The sequence below is a fragment of the Aythya ferina genome (assembly GCF_964211825.1).
Source record: "Aythya ferina genome assembly, chromosome: 2".
Lineage (NCBI taxonomy): Eukaryota > Metazoa > Chordata > Aves > Anseriformes > Anatidae > Aythya > Aythya ferina.
In genome coordinates this window covers 106,845,019-106,860,044 of record NC_140297.1, presented here as the reverse complement: position 1 = coordinate 106,860,044, position 15,026 = coordinate 106,845,019, and the positions used below count along the sequence as shown (strand labels likewise).

The following is a 15,026-nucleotide window of genomic DNA, read 5'->3' as shown; positions in this document are numbered from 1 at the left end:
GACGAGTGAAACTGCATGCTGCCGTGTGTTTACCTTTAACTTGGACAATGAAAGTATAATGCAAAGCTACACCAGATGTCTACAGCTAGCAGGGCTGAGAACTGTATTAGGGTGTGAGGGTATAAATCAGCCCTCTTCAGGTCTGTCATTCAGACCCCTTGTTTAGCACTTGGTCTCCATGCATAGTCAGTGGAGAGAGGTGCCCCAGTTCTGGGCACACCTGGTCTAGCATTTGCCCTTGGCCATGTAGGTAGCATGAACACAAGTGTTAATTTATCAGTCTTTCCTCAGCATATCTTAATTTTTTTTTGACTTGTTCTCATAGCCTTACTGGAACTTTTTGTGTTAAAAATAATAATAATAATAATAATAATAAAGTGGCATTATGCAGAAATATTTTCATAACTTATTATTTTTTATTATTTTTTGAATTCTTTATCTTACTGTTCTTGTATATAATTCTGCCTTGGAGATGACCTATGTGCTTTAAAATACCTGAGCCTCAGAGCAAGCAAACAGCCTGCAGGCAGTTTGATAGAGAGAGGTTTGTCTTCATGATCCCTGTGGACTCAGAGTGGATACAAATGCTCCTTCCTGTGTTGTCTTCAGAGCAGTGTGTTCCCTCATGTCAGAGATGTAGGCTGTCAATGATGAGCTTTCTCTCCTGTTAAAACTGGTAGTTACGGTCTGTGCTGCTGAGAAAAGTGTCTTTCAACACGTGACCAGCTGAGTATACATGTGTGTGTGTGTGGTTATTTCTTCTCCTAGATACTGTTGAAATGTGCCCTCAGATATGAGGAAAATAACTGTCCTTTCTTGCTCATGTGACCTATACAAATGTTAGAAGTTGTTTTGGGACTTTCTTAGAAGATGAAGTGCTGTAGTAAATGAAAGACTTATAGCCGTTTAGATGATGATGATGATGATGATGATGATGATGATAATAATAATAATAATAATAATAATAATAAAAGTGCTTTAGGAGAATTTTGACCCCTTTCTTGTTGGTTGCATTGGAGTGCTTGAGTCAGTCTGTTCCCTCCAGTCCCTTCATCCATTTCTCAATAGTTCGTGCTTTTGTGTCTGGGAATGAAGAAAACCTCGGGGTGCTGTGCTGAGCTTCAAGGAAACCCTCCAGCATATTGCTCAGAGGCAGCTGGCTAGAAAGATGCCATCTCCGCCACTCTGCATGACTTGCTCTTTATTTCATACCCAGGAGATCCAGCTCAGTGCATGGGTGTCAGTGAGACTGGCCACAGGGAAAGGATAGGGCTTGTCTCTGCCTTAAATTGCAGGCATAGAAATTGGCTGTGTCCAGGACAGAGGGGTTCCTGCAAAGCTCAGCAGAAGGGAGCACCCTCTCTCTATTTGACCTTTCTTGGTGCCTCCAGACTCTGCCTAGGATGCTCTGAGATAGCATGCGTCATAGGGACCAGTTCCTTGCATGCCTTTGGAAGAGAGCTGGGGCCATGTGAACCCACACTCAACTGAGATCAAGCATGGGAAGGGGTGGACAGATCAGGGAAAAAGACAAATGCAAGGGCCGCTTTCTGAGTATCCACTTTTCTTGAGCTGTAGCACAGCAGACTCAGTGTCTGTCAGAAACCCTGGTGGAGACCAGCGCCCTTCCTGTCATTTGGACCCTGACCAAGACCACCAACATTTTTTCTTTTTTAAAAAGCTGTAAGTTGTTGAAGTAGCTACATAAATCTAACGGCCCTGGAGGAATGGCTGCGGAGTCTGTCTAGGCAAAACAAGCAACAGAAATATTACTTCATCAACAGAGTACTAAGGATGTGTTTTGAATCCACACATCATGAGCTAATTACCAGATGGGCTGAGCAGAGCAAAAGAAATAGCTTGGATGATAAATATCAAAAAGGATGATTCAAAAAGCCATCTGAAATGCATTCTGTCTCCTTGCTCACACGGACAACCTTCAGCCATTTCACTTTACATGGCTGTGCCTTTTGCTTTGTTAGATTTGCCTGGTACTTTACTGGGATGAGAGCATGAAGGTGCATTTCCAACGTGAACCCTTGCTAGTTCTCTGCTGGTGTCTCATGCACAGTGTGGGAGCAGGACCTTGCCTGTCTGGGAAGTCTCTTTGGGATGGATATGGGGCTGAAACCACCAGTGAGGAGGCTGGGCTCACTGCCTTTTGTTGCTTTGCAGTAGGGCCCTGGCAGCTGTGAATCTGTGGAGATGTTTAGGAGGCAGGGAAGGGGATCTGACAGCTGGTGCACATGAGACTTGATGACAAGCAACAGGGAGCCCAGCAATGAACGTCACCCTGTTCTCATTAGGTGCAAAGAAGAGAGGGAGCAGCATCAAACCATCCAAAAGTGATCATTTTTGTCCTGTAAGTACCCTTTGAAGCAGACTTAAGTAATATACTTTGTTTATGTGGGCCTGTTTATTTTATTTATTTTTCTTTTTTTTTTTTTTTTTTTTTTTTTTTGCAGCAAAACAATTAGTAGTTAGAAACATTCATTGAGTTTTTTCATATTTAACTGTTTGTTCCTCAATCTGTTTTCCTTTCTTTTTTTTTCCTACCCATTTGAACAAGAAGTCAAAAAGCAATTCCATCTGTATTTCTGCTCATCTTTAAAGTCATCAGCAGTGAGCACTGTGTTTGTGCTCAGCTGATGATGAACTATACACTCAGAATAAAAACAAGTGAAAACAATGCATATCCAATTTGTATTTTATTTATTTATTTATTTATTTATTTATTTTTTAGGCCAGGTAGCACGGTGCTGTACCTGGAGCTCATCCTTAATACTGTGACACCATATGGAGGAGAGTGTTATTTTGGAGCTTTAACAGTGACCCTGGACTTCCTGGCTCACTGGAGAGGCAGTCATCGATCCTTCTGAGCAATCAGGTATCATGGGATGTGGTGTGGAATGAGATTTTTGGGGAACGTACTTCACTGAATGTACTTCACTTTAGTGATGCTTTCTTTTCAAAATGATAGTCATCTAAAATTTTTTGAAACTTGCTTAGAGAAGACCTTTACAACCAATTTTAATTCTTTTTTTTTTTTTTTTTTTTTTTTAATTTCAATTTCTAAGCTACATGTATTATCTGCATCAGAGTCCAACCATCTCAAAAGGCGTGCTGCTGTGTCACTATGTCAGTGCAGTTGGTATTTTTTCCAAATCCATCTGAACCAACACTACCCTTTACAAAACAGAACTTGACCTGAGTAATGGGAGCATCCATAAGGATGTTTGCCATCAGTTTTAGATGAGTAGAAGGAAGAAGGTACCATTCAATTTTGTACTAACATGCCACGCGCTTTCTCTTGAAACATCACAAGGTTTATAGCTAGCTTTCTCTTTTCCGTCTGTCCTCCTCCCCAGTAATATTTGTTAGAGGAGGGGAAGAATTTTATAGGTAGTTTCATTAATATGAAACTAATACACTGTCTTCACCTCCAAAGTTTAGCCTCTGCAATGTATTTAGACCTGTCAGCTGAAGCAGTTCATTAATATTTTACTGCATTACCTCACTCTTGCTGCCACAGTGTTAAAAATGCACTTTTCCCAAATGTTTGCTACAGGATGATCACATTGTCATGAACCGTCTGTGTCTGCTGGCAGCTGCCTCTTTTGCCCTAGCATGGGCTGTGGGAGGCAGTGGCTTGAAAAACTAATGACCAAAAATTAATTAAAAATTAATCCTTTCCCTTTCCCTTCCTCCCCACCCCCCTGCCAAGGCACATGCTGGATGGTGCTTGCCACTCCCACATGGTTGCTGTAAGAGATGCCACACCAAAATGTGACTATAGTGGAAAACAAGATCTTACTGCCTGTAGTGAGTCAGAGCAGCTAAACCTGCAACTACAGCCAACTGGATTGTCTTCAGTGTAGTGCTAGATGCTGCAGGAATCACCAGGATTTGCTAAGAGAGGCGCAACATGGGAACATGTTTCCTGTTAATGTTGTGTTGATAACTTTGATAGACTTTTACCCCTCTGGCTACTGATTGTTGTTCTTGCTTCTCCCAGATAAAGGCAAAATCACCTTTTACCTCACTTGAAAATGGGTTAAAAAAAAAAAAAAAGGAAGAAAAGAAAGAAAAAAGAAGAAGGAGAAGAAAAGAGCAATTGCTACAGTTTGAAGCATAAAGAAGAATCAAAAATGGTGCATGAAGAGAGCAGCCACTAATGCACAACACATGACAAGGATGCATAGAAGTTGCAAGTGCTCACGAGGAGCAGACCCCAGGGACAAACCCACCTTCTGGCACCTGATTTCTTGTGAGCAGTCTGATTTGCTCAGAAGCAATGTGGCTGGGTTCTTGTGGTGTCTCTGAGACATTTGCTGAAATGAGCCATGGGGTGCTTTCCAGGCAGCAGCTCCTCTGGGAGCTTGAGCCTTTTGGAGAGAGCACCATGTGGCAGTCTCCCAGCTCTCATCTAAAGTGAAGCTCCTACACAGAGGAGATGGCCAAGCACTTAGGAAAAGCTCCAAACACCCCTTGGACTGAGCATCCACCAAACCTGTGAGGAACTCAAAGTAAGGGTGCCAACCCTTTAGATCTCATTAGATTTCATCAGTCTTGGCCTCCTTCCTTCATGCATGCTTCTGCATCTTCAAGGTCTGGGACTTGAAGCAGGCCATGCCATCATTTCCTGAAGAGTCACAGAATCAGAATATGCTGTGGGGCAGCACCTGGAAAGCAACCTTCATGCCAGCTAAATAGGAGTTGGTAAATGTGCACACCATGCTGATTGTATCAATCACAATGCCTTGAATATGTGGCAACCATAATATGACTGGTGTTTTGCAAATTTCTCCATTAGTTTCTCCTCAGAGCAGTGGTTATCTGCTACGATGGTCCTTGCCTGTCATATCCTCCAGCCCTCTCCCAGATTCACACCACTAAGTCAGTGTCTTTCTCTCACTGGGGTCCCCAAGCCTGGGTGCAGTTCTTCAGGTGTGGTCTTGCAAGTGCTGAGTAGAAGGGACTAATAAGCCCCCTTGACTTGAAGCAGTGCTTTTGTAAATATTCCCAGTATAGAGCTGGCTTTCTTTGCTTTATGGGTACACTGCTGATATACACATAACAACCCCCCTTGCCCTCCTCCCTGCTGGGTCCTTTTATTTCAAAGCTATTTTCTACCCACTACCCAGTCTGAAATGCTGCACTGGGTAAGTCTACCTCAGATGCAGGTCTTTATGACTTCACTGGACTTCATGAAGCACACAGCAGCTCATTTCTCGAGCAACTTTAGGTCCCTTTGAAAGGCAGCCCTGCCCTCCACTGTATCAACCACTCTCCCCAGAAAGGCTGTTGACACATATACATTATTATAAACCTCACCAGCCCCAGGTTTGGTGTGGGCCACAAACTTGTTGAGACTATGCTCTAAGTCATCCTGAGGGTTGTTAATCAAGTTAGCCATTAAATGGTACTGGCCCCGATACTGATTCCCTAGAAGATATTACTAGGAAGTGGCTGCCAGTTCAACTTTAGCTGGTTGGTTGGGCTTAAAGGGTGGAGATTAGCAGTACACTTTCCATCTATTGCAGTCACTTATCCAGTCCATACGTCACCAATTTTACTATAGGTTGTTTCAGAAAAGAAAAAAAAAAAAAAAAAGAAAAAGAAAAAAGAAAAAAAAAAAAAAAACAACAGAAGAACTCTTTTATTTTCAAAGTTTGATCAATCCATGAAAGAAAGAGCAGCACATTTCTGCAAAGCTCAAATAACTGTACAGCTCATACCGCAGACAGAGTTTTCTCACCAGAAAGTAAGTGCTTGTTAAAGAGAGGGAGACAAAAAGTGAGTCGAGGCCAACTATGGCCAGCATGGTTCTGCTGCTGGTACTTTAAGAACCACATTACACCCTTCACTCTTCTCCTTCCAGTGTTGCCTAATTAAAATTACTGAACACAGATAAGGATCCATCTAACCACAAAGGACATTTTAGCATCCCTGTTGGATCCTATGTCAGGGCTGCCTTGTATATTTTGATTTTCATTCACAGGTTGAATGGAAGAAATGAGGCAAAACCCTCCACCAGGGAATGCTGCCTGGCTATATGAGGAGCCACCTTTCCATTACACTTAGAGGAAATCAGGTTGTCTTCCAGTGAGTTCCAGTCACCAAGTGATTTTATTGTTTCAATATGATGAAGCAACTTTTATTTTATGCACTTCATTGTGCTCAAAATGTTGTTTTTCACAGTATAGAATGGATGTGACAGCATTTGTCATGGAAGCACTGAGCAGAGTATGTTGCAACTTCATTCAGTTGTGTTGTTTTATGAAGTTCTGCAGTAAAATGTGCCAGCAAATTATGTTGTATTATTTTCCTTCTGGTGATTAACTAATTATTCATATAATAAATAGCAGCTAACTACAAGAAAGAGACCTATTTGTCACAGAGTTAGAAGAATGTCAAACTTTTCCCATTTCACGTAAAAAGGCAGAGGAAAAAAATACTTCTAAAATGACTTTGCAACATGTGCTTTATTTTAAGTCATTACTGAATCAAAACTACATAGTATACCCTTTTAACATACCCTACCCACTCAATGATCATTCTTTCTCAATATTTTTTTTAACATGGAATGAAACCTACACTGCAAATGTAAATTTTCATGCTACAATGAACTTTAATGAGCCATTTGTGTCACTAATAATAGTAATTTAAGAAAAAAGGCCATTTTTCAAGCTCATATGTATGTCTACATTTGGGAACTTAAAAAAAACCCGTCTCAGATGTAAAAATGTGACTTGGAATATGTAAACATTTTTGTATACCTGAAACACTGGAAGAAGAATATTGGCTAAGAGCAAAACAATGGTTGCCTTAAATCATTGAAATGGGAAAAAGCATGTCATGGGGAGCAGAGAGAAGCACACACTATTCAGTTTTCAAAGGGTTATAAGAAATGAAGTAGCTCCTTATGTCATTGAATTCACTTTCTTTTCTCATCTAATGGAAAGCAGTAACTTTGAAGAAAATGGCCCAGCAGAACATCCCAATATTTCACCATAATTATTCTAGCCATTAGTTACCCTTGACAAAGTGTCAAGTTTCTGTTGCTTTTTTTTTTTTTTTCCTGAGAAAAGTCATTGATGTTTGGTGGAAATGTTTTCTGCGACTGTACAAATAAAATAAGGCATTTAAAGAGATTGTTACTTGTATTCTTTTTGTTAACAGAGGTTTGTCCACAGTGTCCTTTGTACATCAAAACCTCTGCTTTTCTACAAATGGGTATGGCTAGAATGTCTTCAGTTCCCACTGGGGCCCTGGGTCTTGGGTGTCCTGAAGGCTAGTCAGCGTCCCATTACTGTAGCTTGAATGTCAGTGATGTACAACAGCATATTGCACAATCCAATCTATATGGCTCCAGAAAAGGTTGGAAAGTTACACTGGAGTCATCTGCGGGTTCACTCCTTTCTTTTCTCTTTGAGGGTAATAATTATCGTCTGGAAAATTAAATTACCAGACACAGATGCAAACATTTTTTTTGCTGATTAAATTACAAAGCAGTCCCCAGATTGTAGAGGAGTGGCACATTAAAAACAGCAAATCATCCAACTTTCTTCACTGTCGATCCTTAATTTGAAAGGCAGCATGGATTCCTAAGGCCGTAGCTTCCAGGACTCCTTCAGTGAAAAATCATCGCTACCTAACTATAAAAGGCTTAGCTCTTAAGAGAATATTGTGCTTTTTTTTTCTTTCTTTAAAATTCAGATGAAATCAACTTGATTCGCAGTGTGACACCAAAGAGATCAATTAGTTTTTTCCCTAGTCCACTTGATCATTGTCTCTGGTGAGCGATACAGGAATATTAGTTTGGCATACAGGTCTTCTTCTAGTTCCAGTTCTCCAGTCTCTCGTACTAAGAAAATGTCAGTACATAACTTCAAGATTCGGTCTACATTGGGTAGCTCCTCAAACATGATAGAGTGAGAGATGCCACTGAAAAATTCACGGACGAACTTCCCTATCACCAGGACAACCGATGCGTATAGTCCCATGATGCTGAAAAGTAAGAATGGAAAGACCACCTTGAAACCACAAACCACACCTTGAAAAAGGGTCAGTCAAGTGAGAGGGAGCTCATCTACACAGCTAATTGCAGTCTATCAGCAGAATGAACATTAATTTATAATTAGGATTCTGTTTCTGTTTTGTTGTAGGATGAAGGAAAATAAGGTCTCTTCAAACACTACAGGAATTTGTGAACATACACAGCTGAGCCTGCTGCCTTAAATGATTTAGCCTCAGTCATTGATGATGATGGTCTCATGTCCTGTCTGCTACAGCTTGGGAGCCACAGAAAGAAATACCACAACTACTAAATGTGATCGGTCAGATTTCATATCTAATATTTTTTATTAAAGCATGTGTCAGTCATGACAGACTAATGCTTACCTGACCTCCCATGATAAATCTCCAATGAGGAGTTCTCCAGAATGATGCTAGCAAGGCATGACTCAGTTTCATGACAAGTTTCATGACTCCCTCTGTCTATGAAGCTGTATTTCATAACTGCTTTACAGCCAGAGTCCTGGCCACATGCATGGGATTGGGAAGGTTGCTAAAACTGGTCAGAACTTCGGCAGAACTTGACCTGTAGTTAAACTAATATCATTTTACTTGAATAGGAAATTGGTGCGAAGGGTGCTTCTTCTGTTTTTTTTTTTTTTTTTTTTTTTTTTTTTTCTTCTCCCCACTGGAGAGTAGATATCAAGGAGCACATCGTTTCTTTAAAAATATGAAGCCTTTTATAGGTAACAGTAATAGATTTGTAACTCCCACAGAAGCCCATTTCTGGAAGTTCAAACATTACAGCAACACAGAAAAAGAAATAACACACACTCCCAAAAGCAAATGAAGTAATCTCTACTTCTATCATATCTACATTATTTTAATTTTATGTAAAGATTCATTCTTACCCATAGCCAGCTAAGAATCCAAGGCTTGGTGGACTGACTTTATCACTGAATATGAAGAGTTCAAGACTCTCTTCAGATGTTTTATATCTTTTCCCAAGCTGATTCAAAACCCACCACTCACGAACTCCCTCATCAGATACATTTTTGACCAGGGAAACTGTAATATTTTCCCATCTGCAGTCTATTGGAAAAAAAAAAAAAAAAAAAAAAAAAAAGTTAATATATTACCAAAACCTACAAAAGTTAAAAGGATTCCAATCAGATGCTTTGACCAATAAAATTATAAAATGACCGAGCAATGTAGGAGTAAATGTTTGTTATAACTCTCTTAAAACCCATTTTACAGAATTTCTGTACAAAAGTACTGTATCTATCTAGACTGTTATGGTTTTCCTTCCCTAAATTAAATAAATAAAATAAAATAAAATTAAATAAATAAAACGTTTCACATCACCTACATTTTCTTCTGTAGAAATGACAGATCATTCAAGTATTTTCAAGCTGTAGAGTCAATGACAGACGGCATGTTTACATTTCAGGCCTAAAGAAACACATCTGACTTGGAGGTACAGTGGTCAGCTTCTGCATGTCCAAGTGATACTACCACTGCAAATCATTACTTTTTGGTATTAAAGATATTATAAAAGATATCATTCTTTTATATCAAGAAAAGCATACTGTACTATTATGCATAATGATCACACAGACAGGAGCTGAACCCTGGCCCTGGGGACTCTATATTGGCAATGTACACATTAAAGTCTTGTAGAAGAATCCCAAATTAAGAGTTTTTTTTTTAGGACAGAAATTGACTAATGACAGTGAAGCACTGGTAACACATAAAACTAGATTCACTCTCAAGAATTATTTTTTCTACTTAATATAAACATGCTCACTCAACCTTCAACTGTAATGGACTACACAATGATCAAGAAAAGGCCTGAGTGCCAAATTTAACCTCTGCTGAACAAAGTATTCTTAGGTACAGCATTGTTCTTACTCTTCCACCCCAACAGGTTTTCATATGTACGTATGTACATGTGTATGCACTATGTATATCTATGAGTATTTATACATATTCTGATTGGGAACTTTGAAATTCCCTATTTATCTAAATTGGATTCTTTGGAGCCAAAAAGGAAGGAATAGAATAAAAATATCATTATTCAAGTAGAGAAGCTACATTTGCAAACACACAGCACTACTATTTGTGGTAAAGTATTAAAGAGATGCAGAGAAGTGAAACTTGTCATCAGTTTCTCAGGAAACAAGGGAAAGCAATTTCTGAAAGCAGACTTGAAGAGCCGGACTTTTAATCTGTAGAGTCCTTACTGTTAAATACAAAGCTAAAGTACATCCAGATGCATTTTCTGCCTTGCACTCTATTACCTCATGTCTCCCCAACCTTGTAGGAACCAGGTAGAAATGACTGTAAGAGTATTTCAGCTTGCGGTGCCCCAGAGCAGTTCAGCAAATGTGCAAGTTTGAGCACTGTGTTGCACTTCTTTCAACTGTGCTCTGTTTTCCATGGCCTGGATACATACCTGTCAATAGCTGCTTTATGGGTTTTGCCAGAGAATCACTAGGAGCCTTGATGTAGTATGGATACACTGTCTCTAATGTTCTGGAAAAAATGAGAAAGCAAATATTTCATATTTTTATACCTCTAAAATAATTTAGAAATAGCTAACAGAGCTATACACAGTTCCCAGTAATTCTTGGCTTAAACTATGATTTTATAGTGTTCAGATGTCACATCTGAAAGTTAGCTGGATTTATTAACTATGTTCTGTCAGTACTTCAGCAGGGAGCTCCATCCATAATGTCCCCTTTCGCATGCCATGAATCCCACACACCTGGGGCACGTGTGTTTGCAAGGAATGTAGGATTTATATTTTGTTCATGTTTTTAACAAAGCTGCTTTTGTAGTCAGCTACATAAGCAGCACAAAGAATGGCAACACATCACCAGTAGTAAACAGTCTTGAAAAATATGTAGCAAGAACATTTATTACTTCAGAATTAAAAGATGTTTAAATAATAACACATTGAAAAGAGTGAAAATTCTTCCCAGAATCTTTTACTGTGAAATATTTTCACAGTTTGTATTATCTGGAGGATTTCAAATTTAAAAAGAAAGATGTTTGTGGAAGATCTTCCATTGGACTCAAAGTACCTTATGTAGGATAAATTACCAGCATCCTGAGAGCGAGAAATGTAATTAAAAGCAGAGATGCTGTCCTAACTTTTCCCTCATGTGAGTGAAAAATTCTAGGAAAGGGGAGCTCTCAGGGAAGTCCTCTGATACTGCTACATTGCATATGCTAGGCTGTGGAAGAATGGAGGTGGTCAATTTAAAGTCCTTCATGACTGTTCAAGCAGGACCAGCGAATAGGTAAAAGCTCAGCAGCTAAGTTGTCCCAGCAGAGGTGGTGGCAGAAAGCTCCTGCTGAGGTTGTCAAATGCCTACTAGCTGCCACAACCATTTTTCCTTTATGACAAAGTTAAAAATGCTTAAATCAACAAAATTATTGCATAATACAGCTCTATCTTTTACGCTGTTGTTTGCCTCCTGCAAGGAGAGAATTATGAATGGATTACATCCTCCCAGTGGGTGCAGAAAAATAGCTGTGCTACAGAAAAGACATCTGATTTCCACCTACTAAGAGATATGAACCAGTCAGGGTTTTCATTCTCCCAGTTGACCTCAGCTTTAACTTTTCAACTCTTGCGGCCACAAAACAGATCAGGTGGCCTTCAGGGATGATGTGTTGGCCTAGCAATATTTAGAGACTACTGCTGTAAAGTAATTCCCAGTGACCAGGATGAAGAGGAAGAGCCAGATTCCTTTCAAACTTGAAAGGAGCGTCACTGCTGTTAATGCTGTAAGGCTACATCTATACAATAATGTTCAATATTCAGATGAAGAGAATGTTCTTACTGCCTTGCGAATTTCCATTACAGGAAAAGATCTGATGTCAGAGATGACTGCAGATGTTACCCTTTTACCAGAGTGATTTAACACTTCCTTGCCAATCTACTACCATTCAAGAATGACAAGGAGAGATACATTGGATGGTTATTTAGAATAAAAAATTAATCAATACAACTTCCTCAAATGAAGTTGAACTCAAGTAACTGAGAGGAGGGTTTAACTATGAATATTCTGCAATGAACTGTGCTTATCTAATAAATCAAAGAAAATCAACTAATAGCTTCACCATGCTTGGTGGTGGTGTTCCAGTATTCACAGTCTTCTCTGTCTAAATTTATCACACACACAAAAAAAAACCAAACCAAACCAACCAAAACAAAACAGACATCTTTTTACCTTTAAAGCAATGTTATTATTCTGTGACTTCAATGCTTTTGGGCTCTGTGAACAAGGCTTCAAAGTATTTAGAGGTGAATAGATGGGCAGACAAATGGTATGTTTACACAAGCCTCACCTCCTTAAGATAGTAGGATTAAAACAGAAGGTTTGCATATAAATAGGCAAAGAAAATAACTTACACCTTTTTCAATTGCTTTCCAGACATCATTGTAGCAATATCTGTTCTGGTTTTCTCTGGTAGGCCAAAGGTAAGTTTATCTGATGCTATTTCTGCTTTGGCACCAAGAGTGAGATTTCTGTTTAAGTAAAAGGAAGACACACAGTCATCTTACAATGAAAGCAGAACCTAAATTTGTGTTTGCTGAACTCTAGAGCTGGTTGTCTAACTAGTCTAACCACGTTGATCCTTTCCATCCCAGTCTTTGCTAAATTGCAGCAAGCATCATGCTACCTATACCCAAGAATGTGTGTACGTGTCCCAGAGGACACCTAACAGTCTTAAAGGTTTTTTGTTTTTCTGACTATTCTTTTGCATGCATTAATGGTGACGGTCTGATGTCATTTTGCTCATTATGTCAGTCAAATCAGAACTGGGGAGGAAGGATGCCCACTCAGACTTTGGGTGACAGTACTGCCAGACAGGATTCAGCAGTCAGCTACAGGTTCCTGAAACCCCACCTTGGACTAGCAGAAGTGTGTGTCTAACAGGCTGACAGGACCCCCATGCCAGCTATAGAACACAGCTTTTTTTTTTTTTTTTTAATAGAGGATCAGCTTTTGCACCTTGTCTTTTGTTGTGCCCTGGGGTTGGGATGCAGCAACTGGGTGAGACAACTCCTGGGCTGCTGGGGCCTGCAGCAAAGTTCTTCCAGCAAATTATGTGCAAGGGCAGATAGCATGTATGCTGCCTGAGTGGTACATGAGGTTCGTCTTACAGCTGCTTGTGGTCTGCTGGCCTAGGTGAAAGACAGCAGTTTCCCTTTACAGAGAAAAAGTGGAAGGTCTCCGTGGGTAAGCCTTTACCGCCTTCAGTCATTCATGGTTGCAATATAATCCACAGGGTATAATTTGAGGGTGAAAAAGGTTTTTTTGAAATCCAGCATATGAATGTTCGTAGTTAGGTAAGTATACTGGCAAATTGAGTAGAGGCATTAAAAATTAATTTAAAGTTCAGAAATGAATGAGGGATGTAATTCACTGGCTTAATATTGTATACTTCCAGGAAAATGAGGGGGGTCAAATAAAGTTGAATAAAGAGTGCAGATTCATCACAAGCCTATTTTCAACTGTGTAAGGACTGACCCAGCATGTTCAGAGCTCCTACAGTGATTCAGCTGACCTGCTTCTTGTGCGTGGTCTCTTCCTGGGGATTGCTATAACAACCAAGTATTTACTTCGAAAAAAACCACGTAGATATAGGGGCTGCAGTGGCAGTTCATTTCTAATTTAGCCCAGTCCCAAGTGGCAGGCAGTAGCCAAGAAGCCATCCTGATGACTCAGTGTGCTCCAGCACGTATTCAGTTAAGTACATTCTAGGCTGGCTCTTGCAAAAACTTAATTGTAAAGCAGTGTTTTACTGAGGCCAAGTCACCACTAAGTAAATGGGCAAAAGTCTCAAAAAGTTGATCTGTGCTGAGTGGCAGAACAATGGCTTCAAGTATATGCGTATGTAAAACATAGCTGTGTCAGTTTGAGATTTCCTTAAAAAGATAGTGTTTCTATTTCCTTTTGGTTTTCTGCCTTAACTATGTCCCCCAAACATTAACAATGTTCTTTGAAGCAAAGTTTATTTGAACATCTTCATCTAAAACTGACTTAAGTTTTCTTACTTTTCCCTCCTCCTCCTCAAGTCCCATTGAAAACTCCACCCTCTCTTTTTAAATCATCTACTTGGAAGTAGCTCCATTTCTTTATTTATTTCTTGAGAAAAAAAGACAACAAAACTTCCTGTGTAACAAAAGTCACCACTCTCTACCTCTCTTTTTCCTGCATTATTTTATTTTATTTTATTTTATTATTTTTTGGTTTGTAGTACAATAGAATGTGCTGAAAAACTAAACCAAAAAATGCACTGGGGAAGTGTTCAACTGTTCTGCTCAACAAAAGCTTAGCAAATGATCCATCAACTTTATAGCTGTCATATTAATTACCTTTGAATGCTCCATGAAAGAACTACAGTGAACTCTGCTGAAAAATCAAGCAGTCTTTGTATCATTTTCTCTCTGCTGGGAGGGCTGATGGTCCATAAAGAGTTTGAATTCCCTTCTAGATCTGCGAGAGTTATATCTTCTATTCCATAGCCCTCTAGAAACTGTAAAGCAGCCTGTAGTTGCAGTAGAGGAAAATAATCTTTCAGTGCTTTGATGTTCACAAGATTCACAACCACATTTCTTGATCAGGCAGAATTGCAAATGTTCAATTAATCAGAAATGCATTGCTTTACACTGAATGCTTTGTCAGGTCTCAGCTGGGTCTTTAGATGGAGGCAGGAATAGACAAAGTGTAACCAACCCAAGAAGGCAAAACAAAAATGGCCCAGCTGTTCAAAGAATAAGTATGATGGTCAACTTGGCCCAAACGGGTTTGAAAGTTCATCACGTAAACTCTGTAGAGTATATTTAATCTTATTTCCTTTAGTTTCTAATAACCCCATTTAAATTCCTGGATCCAATAGGCCATGCGGCTTTCAGTCCATGCCAGTTTTGGCTGGTACCTCTGACAGCTTCACTGAAACTCCAAACTGTATCAGTGGTCACAACAAAATAT

General features: G+C 39.5%; 1 protein-coding gene and 1 long non-coding RNA gene across 20 annotated transcripts in view; one reads left to right on the top strand and one right to left on the bottom strand.

Annotated features, from left to right (window-relative positions):
• The first annotated feature begins 2,246 nt into the window (after positions 1–2,246).
• LOC311431128 lies at positions 2,247–5,283 on the top strand. Its single transcript, XR_014689260.1, has 3 exons — positions 2,247–2,362; positions 2,744–2,887; positions 4,016–5,283. It is a non-coding gene; the product is annotated as an uncharacterized lncRNA (long non-coding RNA).
• Positions 5,284–6,466: 1,183 nt separating this feature from the next.
• Positions 6,467–15,026, bottom strand: part of PIEZO2 (piezo type mechanosensitive ion channel component 2) — a 432,356-nt gene continuing 423,796 nt past the window's right edge. For 18 of the 19 annotated variants that reach the window (XM_084508371.1, XM_084508373.1, XM_084508372.1 and 15 more), the window contains 5 exons: positions 14,411–14,583; positions 12,440–12,556; positions 10,472–10,551; positions 8,928–9,108; positions 6,467–8,010 (listed from right to left, as the gene is read on the bottom strand). In XM_084508371.1, coding sequence (XP_084364497.1) covers positions 7,758–8,010; positions 8,928–9,108; positions 10,472–10,551; positions 12,440–12,556; positions 14,411–14,583 — 804 coding nt within the window. In that variant the 3' untranslated portion in view covers positions 6,467–7,757. Of the gene's footprint in view, positions 8,011–8,927; positions 9,109–10,471; positions 10,552–12,439; positions 12,557–14,410; positions 14,584–15,026 lie in introns of those variants that run through there. The other variant, XM_084508364.1, reaches the window with a different exon arrangement.